The sequence below is a fragment of the Geotrypetes seraphini genome, chromosome 8 (genome assembly GCF_902459505.1).
Source record: "Geotrypetes seraphini chromosome 8, aGeoSer1.1, whole genome shotgun sequence".
Lineage (NCBI taxonomy): Eukaryota > Metazoa > Chordata > Amphibia > Gymnophiona > Dermophiidae > Geotrypetes > Geotrypetes seraphini.
In genome coordinates, this window is record NC_047091.1 from 64661895 (window position 1) to 64680837 (window position 18943).

General features: G+C 46.6%; 1 protein-coding gene across 2 annotated transcripts in view; it reads right to left on the reverse strand.

Annotated features, from left to right (window-relative positions):
* Positions 1-790: 790 nt before the first annotated feature.
* The window catches only part of DPP3 (dipeptidyl peptidase 3), a 165437-nt gene continuing 147284 nt past the window's right edge, over positions 791-18943 (reverse strand). For both annotated transcript variants that reach the window (XM_033954494.1, XM_033954495.1), the window contains exon 18: positions 791-1117. In XM_033954494.1, the coding sequence (XP_033810385.1) occupies positions 951-1117 (167 nt within the window). In that variant the 3' untranslated portion in view covers positions 791-950. The remainder of the gene's footprint in view (positions 1118-18943) is intronic.

The following is an 18943-nucleotide window of genomic DNA, read 5'->3' on the forward strand; positions in this document are numbered from 1 at the left end:
TCCCATGTCTATTTTCCCCAAATTTACATGCAATTTCCTAGCAGGTAAAATACTCACTAATTAAGGAATCCTACTGCACATGAAAAAGCCTCTAAATTAGGGGTGTCCAACCTGTGGCCCAAGGGCCGCATGCGGCCCCATGAAGTGTTTTGTGCGGCCCCAGTTGAGGGCGATGCAGTGTTTTCCTTTGCTGCCCCTGGGTGTTTACCGTCTTGCCGGCTCCCTCCTCTGTCTTGCTGCAGCGTTTGTGCGGCCCCAGAAAATTTTTTTTCGGCCAATGTGGCCCAGGGAAGCCAAAAGGTTGGACACTTTAAAAAAAGTTTCTTTAAAAAGGTTTCTCTAAGCTAGAGGACAGCTCTAGCACACGGGATTTATCAGATGACGTCCTCAGATTGTAAAGAAAGCTATGATAACACTCCCACTTGTTTAGACATGTTCGCAAAGGAAGAAGATTAAAGTATTCTTGCCTAATAATTTACTTGAGTCCTGCCAGACCAGTTAAAAAATCCAACTTGCAAGTTCAGGCACAGTGTGTAGACTAACATACTCAGTGGGAATCATAGACAAGGGATGGTTGTCGTTATACAGTATTAGAAAAATAAAAAGGGAGTTTATGATGCAGAAGAGAGAGGTCGGCTTCCCTACTACACCAGCTTTTATATATGGAAGGTGAACAGTTTGGTGATAGGACAGATAAACCTCACTCGTCAAGATTAGTCTGATGGAATGCAAGGAAAGACAAATATCCCATAAACATAATTTAACCTTGCTTCATACAAGAGACACAGACTCATTTTATGTTTGTTTATTCATTGTTTGTTTGTCCTATTATGACATTTTAAAAACATAACAAACGATTAAAAAATGGAAAAAACCCCAACTGTACTTTGATGCCTTGAACAGTTGGCAGTCACTTTGTTTTAGTACATCAGTCCCACTCTCTGCTCCATTTAGCTTTGGTTGTGAGAAGCTGTGATACTCCAGAAGTGGGCAGTAGACTGCTGTAACTCTAAGAGGTGCTGCTCTATTTCCTCAGCATCTTCAAAACGATCAACAAATGACTGGATCAAGCCTCCCGCAGTGCTTTCATATTCCAGTAGCTGTGGGGGATCATTATCTGTAGCAGAGAGTGAATGAAAAAGAAAGCTCAAATCTGGATCCCTGCAATATTTATTTAGTAATAGTATCACGTTAAATAGAATCGTCCACCTTAATAGGGTTGTAATAAAAGTAGTGTTAAGCTGGGCTAAACAGTTATCTCATAGAAGCATGGCATGCCAACATGTTTCTGACATTGGAGGGGCATTTTCGATAGGACATCTAAGTCTGAGTTTGGACCCTTTGGGAAAGGCATCCAAAATTCAGTGCAGAAAATAGACATCTTGCAGTTTAAAAAATGACCTATTTAGACATTTTAGTCCTTAGTGTGTCTATCTTTTTTGACCATTTTCGAATATGAAAACGTCCAAATGAAAAATGAACAAAAACAAGCCACTGGAGCCAGTTTGCCAAGAAAGCAGCCAGCATTCTTAGCAAACTGGACACACAGACATCTGAGCAAAGCAGTGAATGTCACATTAAAGAGTCCAAGGTACACGTCACCTTAAGCTGCTTATATTGTATAGTAAGCCCTCTAAAATCCACTCAAAATTTACTGTACCCACTTGTACACCACAAAATGCCTGCAGGCATCATCTTTATGTAGGTACAGTAGGTTTTGGAGGGCTCACCATACAATATAAGCAGATTATGGTGACTTATGTACCTGGAACTTTTTAATGTGATGTTCACTGCAGTACCCCCTAGAGCAGTGTTCTTCAACCTTTTTACACCTATGGACCGGCAGAAATAAAATAATTATTTTGTGGACCGGCGGTTGAAGAACACTGGGCTAAGTCATGGGCAAGACCCCGCCCATCTCTACCCAATCTCCACCCCAGACCCCGCCCCCATAATAGTACTAATTGTAACACTATTTTTTCCATTCATTTTTCATAGATACACACAATATAATCTTATTAACAACACATAATGGTTAACCACAAAATTAAACTACACAAAGCACACTGACAGCAGATATAAATTCTCAGAACTGACATAATTCAATCACAAAATTCTAAAATAAAATAACTCCCCCCTACCTTTGTTGTCTCCCTCCCTCCATGCTATGCCTTACCTGCTCCTGCCTAGCCATTTTATGCTGCCCCGGTGTTATCTTCAGGCCAGCTTCCTCTTTCTCACTGATGCAGTGCACAAAAGCTGCAGGCAGCGGCTCCTTGTGCATCCCGCGCCTCATCTGGAAGCCTTCCCTCTGATGTTGTGACGTCAGAGAGAAGGCTTCCGGTTCAGACACAGGACGCGCATAGGAGCCACTGCCCATGGCTTTGTGCATTGAATCAGTGAGGAAGAGGGAGCTGGCTCGAAGAGAATGCTGCATCGATCGCACCATGGCCCGGCAGTTGAAGAACACTGTTTTGGGCCTGATGCACGTGCCAGCCCTGTGTACCGGCAGGAAACTTCTGTGGACCGGCACTGGTCCACGGACCCATGGTTGAAGAACACTGCCCTAGAGTGCCCCTCTGCTCTGCTGAGCTGTGTGGCCAGGAGCAAAAGGTGTGCTCAGGGAGGATAAGGTCTTTACGGAAGAAGATGTAAGAGATCTACCTGAACCAGAAATGATTTTCAGGAGGGATGATGCAGAGGAACGGAAAGAAACTATGGTGAATCTGGAATATGTACTAAGCCAAATCGACAAGTTAGAAAGTGACAGATCACCTGGACTAGATGGTATACATCCCAGGGTACTAAAAGAACTCAATAAATAAATAACATGGAAGGTAGCCAATGTTATGCTGGGTTTTTTTAAAAGGGTTCTAGGAGAGATCAAGGAAATTACAGACCAGTTTGCCTGACTTCAATGCCAGGCAAAATGGTGGAAATGATTATAAAAAATAAAATTGTGTAACATGTAGACAAACATGATTTAATGAGACAGAGTCAGCATGGATTCAGTCAATGGAGATCCTGCCTCACCAATCTGCTTGACTTCTTTGAAGGTGTGAATAAACATGTAGATAAAGGTGACTCAGTTGATATAGTGCATCTGGATTTTCAGAAAGCTTTAGACAAAGTTCTTCATGAGAAGCTCCTGGAAAAAATTAGAGTTATGGGATAGGTGACAAAGTTCAGTTCTGGATTAGGATTTGGTTATCGGATAGAAAACAGAGGGTAAGATTAAATGGTCATTTTTCTCAGTGGAGAAGAATAAATAGTGGAGTGCCACAGGAATCTGTACTGGGATAGTACAGAAACTATTAAGAAACTATTGTCATCTCTGGTTTCTGCTTTCCTTATCACTCTCTTCCTTCCATCCAGCATCTGCCTCTTCCATCCACTGTCTTCCCTCTCCACTGTCTTACCTGCCTGCCCTCTCCCATCTTCCATATGGCATCTGCCCTTTTTCTAGGACCCTTCTATAAACTGCTCTTTTCCCCTTCTATTCAACATTCAACCTATACCCCCATCTCCTTTTTACATGATTCATTCCAGCTTCACCCGTCTCCATTTTTATTTCTCCTCTCACTGTTGTCACCTCCCCATGCTCTGACATCTCCTTACTTCCTTCTCACCCCACCCCACAGTCTCTTTCCCTTCCATCTGTTTTCTTAAAACAGATGATTGACTCCTCATCCAGTATCCATGCATACTGTGCAGCAGCATAAAAAAAATCAGGATCTAGCGAGGTATTTGGCCACTGTTGGAAACAGGATGCTTGGCTTGATGGACCTTTGGCCTTTCCCAGTATGGCACTTCTTATGTTCTTATCTATTTAACTTATTTATAAATGATCTGGAAACTGTAACGAGTGAGGTGATTAAATTTGCAGAAGACACTAAACTGTTCAAAGTTGTTAAAACACATGCAGATTGTCAATAATTGCAGGCAGACCTTAGGAAATTGGAAGACCGGGCGTCCAAATGGCAAATGAAATTTAATGTGGACAAATGCAAAGTGATGTACATTGGAAAGAATAACCCTAAATCACAGTTACTGGATGCTAGGGTCTAACTTTGGAGTTAGCGCCCAAGAAAAGGATCTGGGTGTTATTGTAGACAATACGATGAAACCTTCCATCCAATGTGTGGCGGCAACCAAAAAAGCAAACAAGATGCTAGGAATTATTAAAAAAGGGATGATTAACAAGACTAAGAATGTTACAATGCCTCTGTATCGCTCCCTGGTGTGACCTCACTTGTAGTATTGTGTTCAATTCTAGTCTCCTTATCTCATGAAAGATATAGCGGCACTAGAAAAGGTTCAAAGAAGAGTGACGAAGATGATAAAGTGGATGGAACTACTCTCGTATGAGAAAAGACTAAAAAGGTTAGAGCCTCTTCAGCTTGGAAAAGAGATGTCTGAGGGGTGATATGATTGAAGTCTACAAAATCCTGTGTGGTGTAGAATGGGTACCAGTGGATCGATTTTTCAAAAATTGCAAAGATTAGGGGGCGCTCAATGAAGTTACAGGGAAATACTTTTAAAACCAATAGGAAGAAATATTTTTTTCACTCAGAGAATAGTTAAGCTCTGGAACGCATTGCCAGAGGTTATGGTAAGAATGGATAGTGTAGCTGGTTTTAAGAAAGGTTTAGACAATTTTCTGGAGGAAAAGTCCATAGTCTATTATTGAGAAAGACATGGGGGAAGCCACTGCTTGCCCTGGATTGCTAGTATGGAATGTTGCTACTCTTTGGGTTTTGGCCAGATACTAGTGACCTGGATTGAGAATGGGATACTGGACTTGATGGACCTTTGGTCTGACCCAGTAAAGCTATTCTATGTTCTTAAGCTGTGATACAAACTGGAATGTACTCTTTCATTCACATCTTTGGGTGATGGGAGAGAGTCATGCCTTAATCCCTGCAGTGGTCATTTGGTGAGTTTGGGCACATTTTTTACCCTTATTCGTTTTTAAAACGGATCTAGCCCCAAACGTCTAAATAGTGCCCTTGACATTTTGCTAATTGTTCGATTATTCCTGCAAAACGCCAATTCCTAAACCTGCTGAAAACACGACTTCAATACGCCCCCTTGGGAACAGAGGATGACCAGCCTAGAAAGACATCTAAAATATGGGTTTTGAAAATAGTGATTTGGATGCTTTAGCAAGAAAAATGTCCAAATGCCACTTTATGTCATTTTTTGGACTTTTCTTTTTTGAAAATGAGCCCTTTAGTCTATAAGGAAGCGTCTAAAAGGGATGTGCCTATCCTAGGTGTAAACTGAGATATAGAAAGATAAAATTACTCACCCCTAAGTTACAAATAGTGAGTCTGTGGAGGAGCAAAGGATTAGAATTGAGGCACAAGGAGAGCTTTTGAGCAGGATGTCTCACTTTTAAAAAGTAAGACTATGATAACATGAGGAGAATGGTAAAAAAGAAACAGAGGGGCAGCTGCAAAGGTCAATAATTTAGATCAGGCATGCACGATATTCAAAAATGAAATCAAGGAAAAGGACTAGTGTTCTGCTGACAAAGTCAAAATTCCAAAAGCACAAGGAGGAACACAAGTCTCTGGGGGTCCAGGAAGTATATGTTTATTCAAATACCGTATATTTCGCTCCATAAGATGCACTTTTTTCCCCCAAAAAAGTGGGTGGAAATAAGAGTGCATCTTATGGATCGAATACTCAACCACCCCCCTACCCCCCCCTTGCCGTTACCTTATTTTAATTCTGGCGCCCTCCCTCGGCTGCCTCCGAGTTCTTGCGGGAAGTGGCGCAGGACCAGGCAGGCAGCCTTATGCGCCGCTCTGCCGCTAGAGAAGAGTTTCAAGTTTATTAAAATTTTGATTGAACACAAATCAAGGCTTCTAAGCATTTTACAATTTATATTAAAAAGGGGGGGGAGACAGAACAAACAAATATCCACTAAACCACAGTTCTTCAACCGCTGGTCCATGGACTGGTGCCGGTCCACAGAAAATTTCTGCAAGTCCGCACAGGGCCGGCGAGATCAAGTCGGCAGTTAAATTTCCTGCCGACTGCGGTTCCTGCTCACTAATGTTCCTCCCAGCCTCAGGCGATTAAGATAGGCTGCCGACGTCGGGGCCTTCCCTCTCAGAGTCTCGCCTGTTCAGAAACAGGAAGTTGAAACAAAAAGCACAGTTACTTATCGTAACAGGTGTTATCCAGGGACAGCAGGCAGATATTCTTAATGCATGGGTGACGTCACCGACGGAGCCCCGGTACGGACACTTTTAACTAGAAAGTTCTAGTTGGCCGCACCGCGCATGCGCAAGTGCCTTCCCGCCCGACAGAGGAGTGCGTGGTCCCCAGTTAAGATAAGCCAGCTAAGAAGCCAACCCGGGGAGGTGGGTGGGACGTAAGAATATCTGCCTGCTGTCCCTGGATAACACGGTAAGTAACTGTGCTTTATCCCAGGACAAGCAGGCAGCATATTCTTAACGCATGGGTGACCTCCAAGCTAACAGAGAGGGAGGAGGGATGGTTGGCCATTAGGAAAATAAATTTTGTAACACAGATTGGCCGAAGTGTCCATCCCGTCTGGAGAAGGCATCCAGACAGTAGTGGGTAGTGAACGTGTGAACTGAGGACCAAGTGGCAGCTTTGCAGATCTCCTCGATGGGCGTGGAGTGGAGGAAAGCCATAGAAGCAGCCATAGCTCTGACCCTGTGGGCCGTGACAGCACCTTCCAGTGAGAGACCGGCCCGAGCATAACAGAATGCAATGCAGGCAGCAAGCCAGTTGGAAAGCGTCCGTTTAGAGACAAGACGACCTAGACGATTAGGGTCGAAGGACAAAAAAAGCTGAGGTGACGAGCGGTGGGCCCTGGTACGGTCAAGGTAGTATGCAAGGGCGCGCTTACAGTCTAGCGTGTGTAACGCCTGCTCCCCAGGATGAGAATGGGGCTTAGGGAAAAAGACAGGTAACACAATGGACTGGTTGAGGTGGTAGTCCGAGACCACCTTGGGGAGAAATCTAGGATGGGTATGCAGAACCACCTTGTCATGGTGAAAAACAGTGAAAGGTGGGTCGGCAACCAGTGCATGTAGCTCACTAACCCTCCTGGCAGAGGTGATGGCAATGAGGAAAAGCACCTTCCACGTAAGAAATTTGAGCGAATTTATGGCAAGAGGCTCAAAAGGAGGTTTCATGAGAGCTGATAAAACCACATTCAGGTCCCAGACGACTGGAGGAGGCTTCAGAGGTGGTTTGACATTGAAGAGGCCTCTCATGAACTGGGAAACCAGTGGATGAGCCGTGAGAGGTTTTCCGAGGATAGGCTCATCAAACGCAGTGATGGCACTGAGGTGGACTCTGCGGTAGATTTGAGGCCAGCGTCGGACAGAGAGAGCAAATAGTCCAGAACAGTTTCCACCGCCAATGAGGTGGGATCGTGGTGATGCAGGAGACACCAAGAGGAGAACCTGGTCCACTTCTGATGGTAACACTGGAGGGTGGCCGGTTTCCTGGAGGCATCCAAAATACGACGGACAGGCTGAGACAGATTGTCTAGAGAGGTCAGCCCGAGAGAAACCAAGCTGTCAGGTGGAGCGAAGACAGATTGGGATGCAGTAGAGACTGATGCTGCTGTGTAAGTAGAGTAGGAAACACAGGAAGAGGAATGGGTTCCCTGGAGCAGGAGGGAGAACCAGTGTTGGCGAGGCCACCGAGGGGCGATAAGAATCATGGTGGCTCTGTCCCTGCGGAGTTTGAATAATGTCCGTAACAGCTGAGGCAGTGGAGGAAAGGCATAGAGGAACCGATCCGTCCAGTTGAGCAGGAATGCATCCGGGGCCAGACGATGAGGGGAGAAGAGTCTGGAACAGAACAGGGGCAGCTGATGGTTGTGAGGAGCTGCGAAGAGATCTACTTGAGGAGTACCCCACCGAGCAAAGATGGAATGGAGTGTGGGAGGATCTAGAGTCCACTCGTGAGGTTGAAGGATGCGGCTGAGATTGTCGGCCAGGGAGTTCTGTTCGCCCTGGATATAGACAGCCTTGAGGAAGAGACTGCGGGCCGTGGCCCAGGTCCAGATGCGGATGGCCTCCTGACAGAGGAGGGGAGATCCGGTGCCCCTTGCTTGTTTATGTAGTACATGGCGACTTGGTTGTCTGTGCACAGGAGAAGAACCTGAGGATCGAGAAGGTGCTGGAAGGCCTTGAGAGCATAGAACATGGCCCTGAGTTCCAGGAAATTGATGTGATGTGACGCTCCTGATGGGTCCAGAGTCCCTGGGTGCGAAGATCTCCCAGGTGAGCTCCCCATGCATAGGGGGAGGCATCTGTGGTTAGGATCATGGAGTGAGGGGGTAGATGAAAAAGTAGACCTCTGGAAAGATTGGAGGAGGTCAACCACCATTGAAGAGATTGCTGAAGAGATGATGTCACAGAGATGGGATGAGAAAGAAGATCCGTGGTCTGTGACCATTGGTTGGCAAGAGTCCATTGAGGTGTCCTGAGGTGGAGTCGCGCCAGAGGAAGCACATGGACCATCGAGGCCATGTGGCCCAGGAGGACCATCATCTGTCGGGCAGGAATGGAGTGATGAAGGAGCACCTGACGACAGAGGTGGAGCAGGGTCCATTGTCGGTCGGAGGGGAGAAACGCCCTCATCAGAGTGGTGTCGAGAACTGCGCCAATGAACTGAAGTCGCTGTGTGGGAAGCAGGTGCGACTTGGGGGTAGTTGATCTAGAACCCCAGTAGATGGAGGAGCGAGATGGTGAGATGAGTGGCTTGTAGCACAAGTGGAGATGTAGGCGCTTTCACCAACCAATCGTCCAAGTAGGGGAACACCTGGAGGTCGTGAGACCTGAGGAAGGCTGCCACCACAATAAGGCACTTGGTGAACACCCTGGGTGATGATGCGAGGCCAAAGGGTAGCACTTTGTACTGATAGTGACGGTGCTGTATCTGAAACCGTAGGTAGCGACGTGAGGTCGGATTGATTGGGATGTGAGTGTAGGCCTCTTTGAGGTCCAGGGAACATAGCCAGTCGTGTTGAGAGAGAAGAGGGTAAAGCATGGCAAGGGAGAGCATTCTGAACTTCTCCTTGACTAGACACTTGTTGAGGTCCCTGAGATCGAGGATGGGACGGAGGTCTCCTGTCTTCTTGGGAACCAGGAAGTAGCGGGAGTAGAATCCCTGACCCCTTTGGTCCGGAGGCACCTCTTCGATGGCATTGAGAAGAAGGAGGGATTGGACCTCCCTCAGGAGGAGGGGGGTTTGGGAGGAGTGAGAAGCAGACTCTATGGGAGGATTGTCTGGTGGAAGAGTCTGGAAGTTGAGAGAGTAGCCGTGGCGAATGATGTTGAGGAACCATTGGTCTGATGTGATGACCTCCCAACGGCTGAGGAAGATTTGGAGGCGACCTCCGATAAGCTGAGGAAGAGGCAATGATGGTGGGAGACTGGCTATGCCCTGGAGGAAAAAGTCAAAAGGGCTGAGATGGTTTTGACGGAGGGAGAGGCTTGGCAGGTTGGTGAGACTGTGAGCGAGCCTGAGTTTGATGCTGTTGACGAGGTCGGCGAGGCTGCTGTTGAGGCGGGTTGAGAGGTCTGGCCGAGAACCTGCATTGGTAGGAAGAGTACTGTCTGTAGGGGCGAGCAGGCGGAGTCTTCTTTTTAGGCTTCACCAGGGTGTCCCATCTGGTCTCGTGAACCGAGAGTTTCTGGGTTGTTGAGTCCAGGGACTCCCCGAAGAGTTCATCACCAAGACAAGGTGCATTAGCCAGGCGGTCTTGGTGGTTAATGTCGAGGTCAGAAACTCTCAGCCAGGCCAGATGCCGCAAGGCAACAGCCATGGCAGACGCTCGAGAGGTCAGCTCAAATGAGTCATAAATGGAGCGCACCATGAATTTCCGGAGTTGGAGCAGACTGGAAATTTGTTGTTGAAAAAGAGGTACCTTACGTTCAGGGATGTATTTTTGTAAGGCGTAGAGTTGTTGCACCAGATGCTTCATGTAGAAGGAGAAGTGAAAGGAGTAATTATTTGCCCTGTTGGCCAGCATTGCATTCTGGAAAAGGCGCTTGCCAAACTTATCCATAGTTTTTCCCTCTCTGCCAGGAGGGGTGGAGGCATAAGACACTGGAGTCCTGAGTTTTCTTTAAGGTGGACTCCACCAGGAGAGTTTCATGGGGCAATTGAGGCTTGTCAAACCCTGGGATGGGAATGACCCGATACAAGCTATCCAATTTGCAAGGGGCCCCAGGGACAGTGAGGGGGTTCTCCCAGTTCTTATAAAAAGTTTCCCGTAGGATGTCATGTACGGGTAACTTGAGGAATTCCTTGGGAGGTTGCTCAAAGTCTAGGGCATTGAGAAAGGCCTGTGACTTTTTAGAGTCGGACTCTAAGGGAATGGAAAGAGCAGCAGACATCTCCCTGAGGAATTTGGTGAACGAGGACTGTTCAGGTTTTGAAACGGTATCAGTCACTGAAGGTTCCTCGTCCGTGGAGGAAGCGTCTTCCTCGGTACCGTGTGGGGATTCTTCCCATAAGTCTGGGTCCCTGATGTCGGGGTGCGCACGGCGGGACATCGGTGTGGAGGGCTCAGCATGGCGGGTTTTGGAGAGAGACTTGCCAGAGCGGACCGAGGCGGTACCGGGTGAGGAAGACCGGTGCCGTACCTGGTACCGAGAAGGATCGGCATCAGAGCGGGTCTGTACCGTAGGTTGGGAAAGATGTGGCTCAGCCGAGAGGACTGGCATGGAAGTGTTGAGCGGTACCGAGGGGGTCGACACCGATGGAACGGTGCAAGGCTCGGACCGGTCCTGTACCGGAATGTGCGGTGCCAGTAACGCCGGCAACAGTTGTTGGAGTTGTTGATGCAGCTGCTCCTGTAACTGGGTTTGGAGTATGGCCGCAATGCGGTCGTCCAGGGGGGGCACCGGTACCGCTTTTTTCTTTTTCGGTACCATAGGTGCCGCTCTATGCTCCGGCGATGAGGAGGCCGATGACGAGGCACTCACCGATATCGGAGCGGAGCGTTTGCGGGGTCGATGCGGTGCCGGGGTTGCCGGTATCGCAACCGTGGCAGGAGGGTGCTCAAGAGAAGTGGAAGGCTTCTTAGCCAGCTTACCTGGGGCCAGCGACCCCGAAGAAGGATCCGGTGGAGTCGAAGTAGTTGGTGTCGACTTTTGCGGTGCCGTCGACATCGCGGCAGATTCCATGGCAGATCCGGTACCGAATAGAATATTTTGCTGGATCTGCCTATTTTTTAATGTGCGCTTTTTAAGCGTAGCACAGCGGGTGCAGGTGTCCGCCCGATGCTCTGGACCCAAGCACTGCAGGCACCAATTGTGCGGGTCAGTAAGAGAGATCGGGCGTGCACACCGCTGGCACTTCTTAAAGCCCGGTTGAGGGGGCATGAAGGGAAACACAGCCTCCGCAAAATCAAAGCCGGAGGCCTGTATGGTGGCAACAGGCCCCGCTGGGGCCGGCCCGAAAAAATAAAGAAAACTCGATGAGTTTTTTTTTAAAAAAAAAAAGAAAATTAACGGGATCCGAAAGGAAAAAAACTAAAAAATGAAAAAAGTACGCGAGTGGGAAGGCAGAACTAAGTTTTCAACAACCGTTGAAACACATGCGACTTCTTCGCTCCGCGGAAGAAACTGGGGACCACGCACTCTTCCGTCGGGCGGGAAGGCACTCGCGCATGCGCGGTGCGGCCAACTAGAACTTTCTAGTTAAAAGTGTCCGTACCGGGGCTCCGTCGGTGACGTCACCCATGCGTTAAGAATATGCTGCCTGCTTGTCCTGGGATAATAGGCGAGACTCAGAGAGTGAAGGTCCCGACGTCAGCAGCCTGTCTTGATCGCCACCCCTGCCGAGTTGTTGAAGAGGGCCGCGGGGAAGTTACAAGTAGAATGGAGAGAGCTGCAGATACAGGTGCAGGTGGAGGGAGATGGTCAGCGTGTGCGAGCAAGATCCTAGGGAGCCTTCACAGTGACTTCCTCCCCTCCCACCAGCTCTCCTACTTGCCAGGGCAGTGATTTACCGGCAACTTCCTGCAGGCAAGTGCTGAGAGCTGCTGGAAGGGGAGGCAGCCACTGTAGGAGGCAGGGACACTGCTGGATAAAGGGAGAGCTGTTACTGGACTTAATGAGAGAGTTAGAAGGAGAGATGCTGCTGGGAGGGGAGGAGGGAAAAGGATGGGAAGAGAGTTAATGTTGGATAGAGGGAGGAGGGAAAGGGATGGGAAGAGAGTTAATGTTGGATAGAGGGAGGAGGGTAGGGAGAAGAAGGAGAGATGCTGCTGGGAGGGGAGGAGGGAAAGGGATGGGAAGAGAGTTAATGTTGGATAGAGGGAGGAGGGAAGGGAGAAAGAAAAAAGGAAGGAAACAGCTGGCAGGGAGATTACAGGAGGGGAAGGGGGTCAGGGTGGAATGGAGAGATCAGATGAGGGAAAGGGGAGAGAGAGGAATGAGAAAGTAGAGAGACATTGATGCTGGAAAGGGGGTCAGCAGAGAAATGAGAGAGGGATAAAGATACTAGATCTGGTGTAGGAGAGAGAAAAATGAAGAAGGCAGTGAAGCTGGAATGAATGATGTAAAAAGGAGAGAGAAGGAACAGGCTGGATGGACAGGGAAGAGGTGCATAGAAAGAAGTCAGATACATATGGAAGGGGGAGAGGGCAGACATTGGATGGAATGGGCAGATGCTGGAAGGAAAAGAGTGAAAAGAAGATGAAAGCAGAAACCAGAGACAACAAAAGGTAGAAAAAAATAATTTTATTTCTATTTTGTCATTAGAATATATCAGATTTGAAATATATATCCTGCTAGAGACATAACTGGGGACTGCAGTATTCTGTTAGCATGATATTTCTATGTAGCATTCTATAATAACTTGGCTTGTTCAGTTTTCTTGATAGTAGAGGGGATATATGTGAAGGGGAGGGGAGACAGGGGTTTTGTTAGTCCATGCTCTGTATATTTGTATTTATAAAATCACAATTGTTCAGAATATTGTTTCTTTTTATACTTTAATAAAATACATTCAATATAAAATCATAATTGCGGCTTGTGCAGATGGGATCAGATGGTTTGCGGGGACCGAGCTCGCGGAGATGGGGCATAAACGGGGTTTTTAAATTTTAGTCCTAGTAGTTTGCCGGTCCACAAAATAATTATTTTATTTCTGCCAGTCCACGGGTGTAAAAAGGTTGAAGAACACTGCACTAAACAATACTTGATCAAAAGTAAAACAATAAGAAAGTTGGGAGAACTACAAATTAAAAGTAAAGAATATATTGAAGGTAAACCACAATAGGGAGGCTAGGGAATCAGGATTATTGAACTCTGGCTGTATTCGAAGTCTATTTAAGAGTCATATGCATTTTGGAAGAGGTAAGTCTTTAGATTTCCCTTAAATTTGTCTCAATTTTTTTCAGCCCTAGTATAAAGAGGTAAGGAATTCCATATCGCGGAGAGGAGAGGAGGCAGCCACGTCAGCCGTCAGTTCTCGTGGGCAGGCAGGCAGCCTTGTTCGCCGCTCTCTGCAAGAGAGGCAGCCGCATCCAGCAAGGGAGGGCGCCAGAATTTTAAAAAAAGGTACCGGGGGGGGCAGGGCCTGCCTGGAGGGAGGCCTGCCTGCCTTGTCCCCTGTCTCTGCCTGCCAGCCACTAGGCCTAAGAACATAATAATTGCCGCTGCTGGGTCAGACCAATGGTCCATTGCGCCCAGCAGTCCGCTCACGCGGCGGCCCCCAGGTCAAAGACCTGTGCCCTAACCGAGCCCAGCCCTAACTGCGTTCGTTCCAGTTCAGCAGGAACTTGTCCAACCTGCCCTGTCCCTATCTGCCTACCAGCCTGCCTGCCCTGTCCTGGCCTACTACTAGACTACCAGAGGGGGGACAGGGTACAGAGCCTGGAAGGGAGGGAGGACAGCGTGCAGGGCTTGGCAAGGAGTGTGGGGTTGGGTGCAGAGCCTGGCAGGGAGAATTTGGTTCAGAATGGGTTTTTTTCTTGTTTTCTTCCTCTAAATCTAGGGTGCATCTTATGGTCAGGTGCATCTCATGGAGTAAAAAATACGGTAATCAGATCAAAAACAACCTAAAAATTTATATCAGGTATAAAATATGTGTCACTGATGTTTAATGCTCACAAAGTGAGGCTCGGACCCTATGCATTATACGTTATTTAAAAGCAAGCACACTGTTCACCAGTGGTTCTCAATTTCACTTCATATCTTTTGGCACCATGAATCAATCACAATGAGTTCTAGGTGTCCTTTGTGCTTTTCAACCATGCATCTCCTTTTGGATGCCTGCTGAGTACCACTATATAGTCTTTCCTTCTTTCTTTAATTCAGATGGTTTTATTCATGCTTTGGTGATACAAGCGTATTCTTATTCTAATACTGTATGTCACTGCACCTTATTTTTGCATTATATGATTTTGAACTTAGTTTCCATCATTATTATTTTAATCTAGACTTCAGCTATCGCACAATTTGTGAAATCCCACATAGATCAGTTAAGTCCATTTCTCTTATTCACCTTAATTGCTTTCTCACCATGGTACTTCAGAATTTTTTTTTACTTTCACCAATAGGATCTTCTCCGGTGTGAGCTCTGGTCAGATATGTTCTCTCATGGCTCTTTGTTCCACATAATTCACTTTTAAACAATCATAGTTTTAGCCACTAAGATTTGTTTTATATCAGCATTGTTTAAAAAAGTTTCACTGACACTTTCTCGCATCAATAGGATTTTCTCCGGTGTTAGCTCTGCTCAGATATGTTCTCTCATGACCCTTTGGTTTCACATAATTCACGTTTTTATATCATACATTTTATTTTCTCTTAACTGTCACCATTTTATCACATTAAATGATTTTTTGTTTCAACCACATTCTTTTGCGATTTCTTGTACTGATCCTTTCCATTCACTACAAAAAAATCAGTTCAATTTTATCAATCCTTGTGTGGGCAGTAGGGGAAGCCTGGGCTTCCCCACTGACCACAGCCGAGGAGTGGTGCATGCGCAAAAGGGGAACCCTGTTGACTGGCACCCGAAGCCAACAAGGATTCCCTCCTTCACAGTGGCCAGCGCACTTTGTGCACACGTTGGCCACGTTCACCGCTTGTCAGGTACACAGTGAGCACTTTTTTTCTCTTTAAAGTGCTCATTGCTACAAAAGAAAAAACAAAAGCTGCCAGTTAACAATAAACTTCAATTAAAGCTAATTAAAAGCTTCCCTGCCTCACAATGTTTTTTTGGTTTTTCAAGTACAACTTTAATTAACAAAGAGCAGACCCCACAGGCTCTCAAAGCTTATATGACTTGCCTGAAACTATGGCAAGGCTTACAGATGAAGTACCTCTAAGAAAAAAATTGGAAGGAGGGGGTGGAGGAAATGGGGGAAGGAACTCGACCAGTTGAGTGTAGTACCCCTGGGGTCAGACGGATCCCAGAAAGGGTCCCCCAAGCTCTATCCAGCACCCACAACAGGGACAAAAAAGGTCACTAATCACATCCAACAGGATCTAACTAACCAAAGAAAAGATTGCACAGGCTTACCACCTCTACCTGCTAGAGACCGAGAACAGACTGATTGTAGATGGGACTGCACAGCCCACTTGTATTACAGCCAAAAGTCAATGTCTCAGTCTCCACCTACTGGCAAAGAAAAGTAAACCATCCATTCTGTGCTGGTCTGGAGGGACCCTAAAGAAAATCCGTTTTACTACTTGGATCTAACTAGGCACTTGGGGCCTGCGTTGGTCACTGTTGGAAACAGGATACTGCAGCTTGATGGTCTGTCTCAGTATGGCAATTCTTATGTTCTTAAGAAGTGGTGTGCAAACTTTCAGCATGGAGATTTCAAGACCAAATAATGCAGCAAGGTCTGGGAAGCCCCAAAAGGTGTCAAACTACTGAAATTGTTGACCATGTCCATGATCTGATTTTGGCAGATCGGCAAATATCAGCTAAAAGAATTGCTGATACACTACAGATATCCAGGAAACATGCTGAGTGCAGTGGCGTACCTAGGGTATGTGGCACCCGGGGCCCATCATTTTTTGACACCCCCCCCCCCCCCATGTAAAAAAATGTTTTTTTTTTTTTTTTTTTGCATTAACCATGAAATGGAATAAATGGTCAGAATAGAAACAGGCAGTGAAAATTTTCTTTTATTGAACCTCATATATGTAATCATTATTCCAAACATAACATAACATAAATTATGTCTAAATTGTCATGACATTAGAAGTACATATGGAGTAGTTGCAGGTGATGCTTGGGACAGTTCTGATTGTGTTAGTTCGGTTTTATGTGTTTTTTGAATAGAAGGGTTTTTATTTCTTTTTGAAGGTTTTGCAGTCTGTGGTTGATATCAATTGGTTGTAGAGTTGGGGGTCGAGTGTTGCAGCTCGAATGGCTAGGAGGTTGTCGAACAGTTTTTTTCTTTTGACGTTTTTGGTTGGAGGGTGTGTGAATGGTGCACAAGTTCTCCTATGTCTGTTTGAAGTGGATTGAATTATTTAGCTGAAGAAATTAGTTACCCCCCCATTCCACACACATTAATTCTCTTCCATTTTTGTTCCCATTATAAAAAACACTGATAAGTTCCCAGAAAAAAAATACATTAAAATAAGAAGTGAAAACAAAGGCCCCTACAGATGAGAACATAACATAAGAATAGCCTAACTGGGTCAGACCAATGGTCCATCATGCCCAGTAGCCCATTCTCATGGTAGCCAATCCAGGACACTAATACCTGGTCAAAACCCAAAGAGTAGCAACATTCCATGCTACCGATCCAGGGCAAGCAGACACTTCCCCCATGTCTTAATAACAGATTATGGACTTTTCCTCCAGGAATTTGTCCAAATCTTTCTTAAAACCAGCTACACTATCTGCTTTTACCATAACTTCTGGCCACTTCATTTTTAAGTTTAGATCTTTCCTTTCAAACAGAGACCTTGCTAGATGTCAAATACAGCACAAGGTAACTTCACATGGACTTAGCTGTGCAGGAAATGTGAATCTCCTCATACACCCACCATATAGTGCAAAAATGTGCAAAGGTCTGTTTTTTTCTTTCGATCACTACATAGCCTAATGCCACACAAGCAGCGCTGTTACAAACATATTCTGTAGGTCAATGCTAAGGATAACAAAGTTTCCTTCCTTGGACCAGAAGGAGATAAACCACTGGAAGAGATCCCAAAACAACACCCAAAGACCCACTCAGTGTGTGAATCAGTTGAGTGGAGTGGACTAACTGGGGGGTGGAAATGGGCCCGGAGTTTGCTCAGCAGAATTTCCCAGACCACCTCTTCCTCTCAACACATTGACACGCTGCCACCATCACCACTAGGAACACCTCACTGGGTAGGCCAGCTATGCTATAAACTTTATAAAACACATTATTATATTTTCTTATAAAGCACATATTTTAACTGACCTCTCTGACATCCTCAGCCTTTCCATTCACAAAAATAGAAGGAAGAAAAGTTCCCATTTCCTGCTGTCTCATGTCCCCGGCCTATACAATATTTTTTTTCTGCAGACCCTTCAAAAGTCTGACCAAATCCTCGTTTCACTTGCATTATAAAGTACTGAGGATGCCTTCTCTCCCCAATCCCAGGTCCTAAAGTCTAAGACAGTAGTGCAAACTAATGCTGCCAGATACAGGAAAAAAAAAATTTGATTCGATTCAGCCCTATTGAATTGGTTTTTCAATTCGATTTTCCTGCCCAGTTGGGTGATTTTTTTCAAAACTCCTGGTGGGTTTTATAGCTTTTTCACCCCCTTTGGCTTCTCCTAACCACACTGGCGCTGTGGTGTAAATAAAATAAAGGGAAAAAAAAGGACTTTTCCTCTTTCTGTTAAATCCTAGCTCACGTTTGCAGTCCAACACCAGCTCTGGCAGGATACACATTTCAAATCTGACATGTTATAATCACAAAACAGAAAATAAAATTAATTTTTCTACCTTTTGTTGTCTGGTTATATTTCAAATCTTGTTGGTCCAAGGCTCTGGTTTTCTTCTGATAACTTGCTTGCCAGGGTCTCCTTCTTTCTGCATGCTAACCATCCATCTGCCAACTCTGTCCTCCCTTTCCATTTCCCTTCCCTTCCCAGGAAGTCTGGTATCTTTCCTTTTTTTCATCTCCCTCGACAGATCCACCTTTTCTTAAATACCCTTTCATCCGGCATCTCTCCCTCCTTCCCCACCATCCCAGAGTCCACCATCTCTCCGTTTCTTTTCCTAATTACCCTCCTATCCAGTATCTCTATCCCTCCTCCACACCATCCCTTGTGTCCAATTTCTCTCCCTTTCTGTTCCTTCCCTCCCTAAATCCCATGGTCCATCCTCTCTCTCCCTCTCCTCTATTTTCAGACCCATTATTTCTTCCCCCCCCCAAAGTTTGGCATATGCATGTCTCTTTGAACACCCCCTTCCCTCCGTGTACTTCTAAATCATGGTCCCCCCCAAAGGCCTGTCCCCCCTTAAAGGTCTGCCTGTCCCACCTTGAAGGCCTGCACCCCCCTTGAAGGCCTGTCCCTTCCCCTTGTAGGCCTGTCCCCCCCTTGAAGGCCTGCCTGCCTGTCCCCCCCCTTGAAGGTCTGCACCCCCCGAAGGCCTGCACCCCCCGAAGGCCTGTCCCCCACTTGAAGGCCTGTCCCACCCCCTTGTAGCTTCTCCCCCCCCTTGTAGGCCTGTCCCCCCTTGAAGGCCTGCCTGCCTGCCTTTCCCCCCTTGAAGGCCTGTCCCCCCTTGAAGGCCTGCACCCCCTTGAAGGCCTGCACCACCCCCCTCGAAGGCCTGCACTCCCTTGAAGGTCTGCACCCCCCCCCCCGAAGGCCTGTCCCCCACTTGAAGGCTTGTACCACCCCCTTGTAGCTTCTCCCCCCCTTGTAGGCCTGTCCCCCCCTTGAAGGCCTGCCTGCCTGCCTTTCCCCCCCTTGA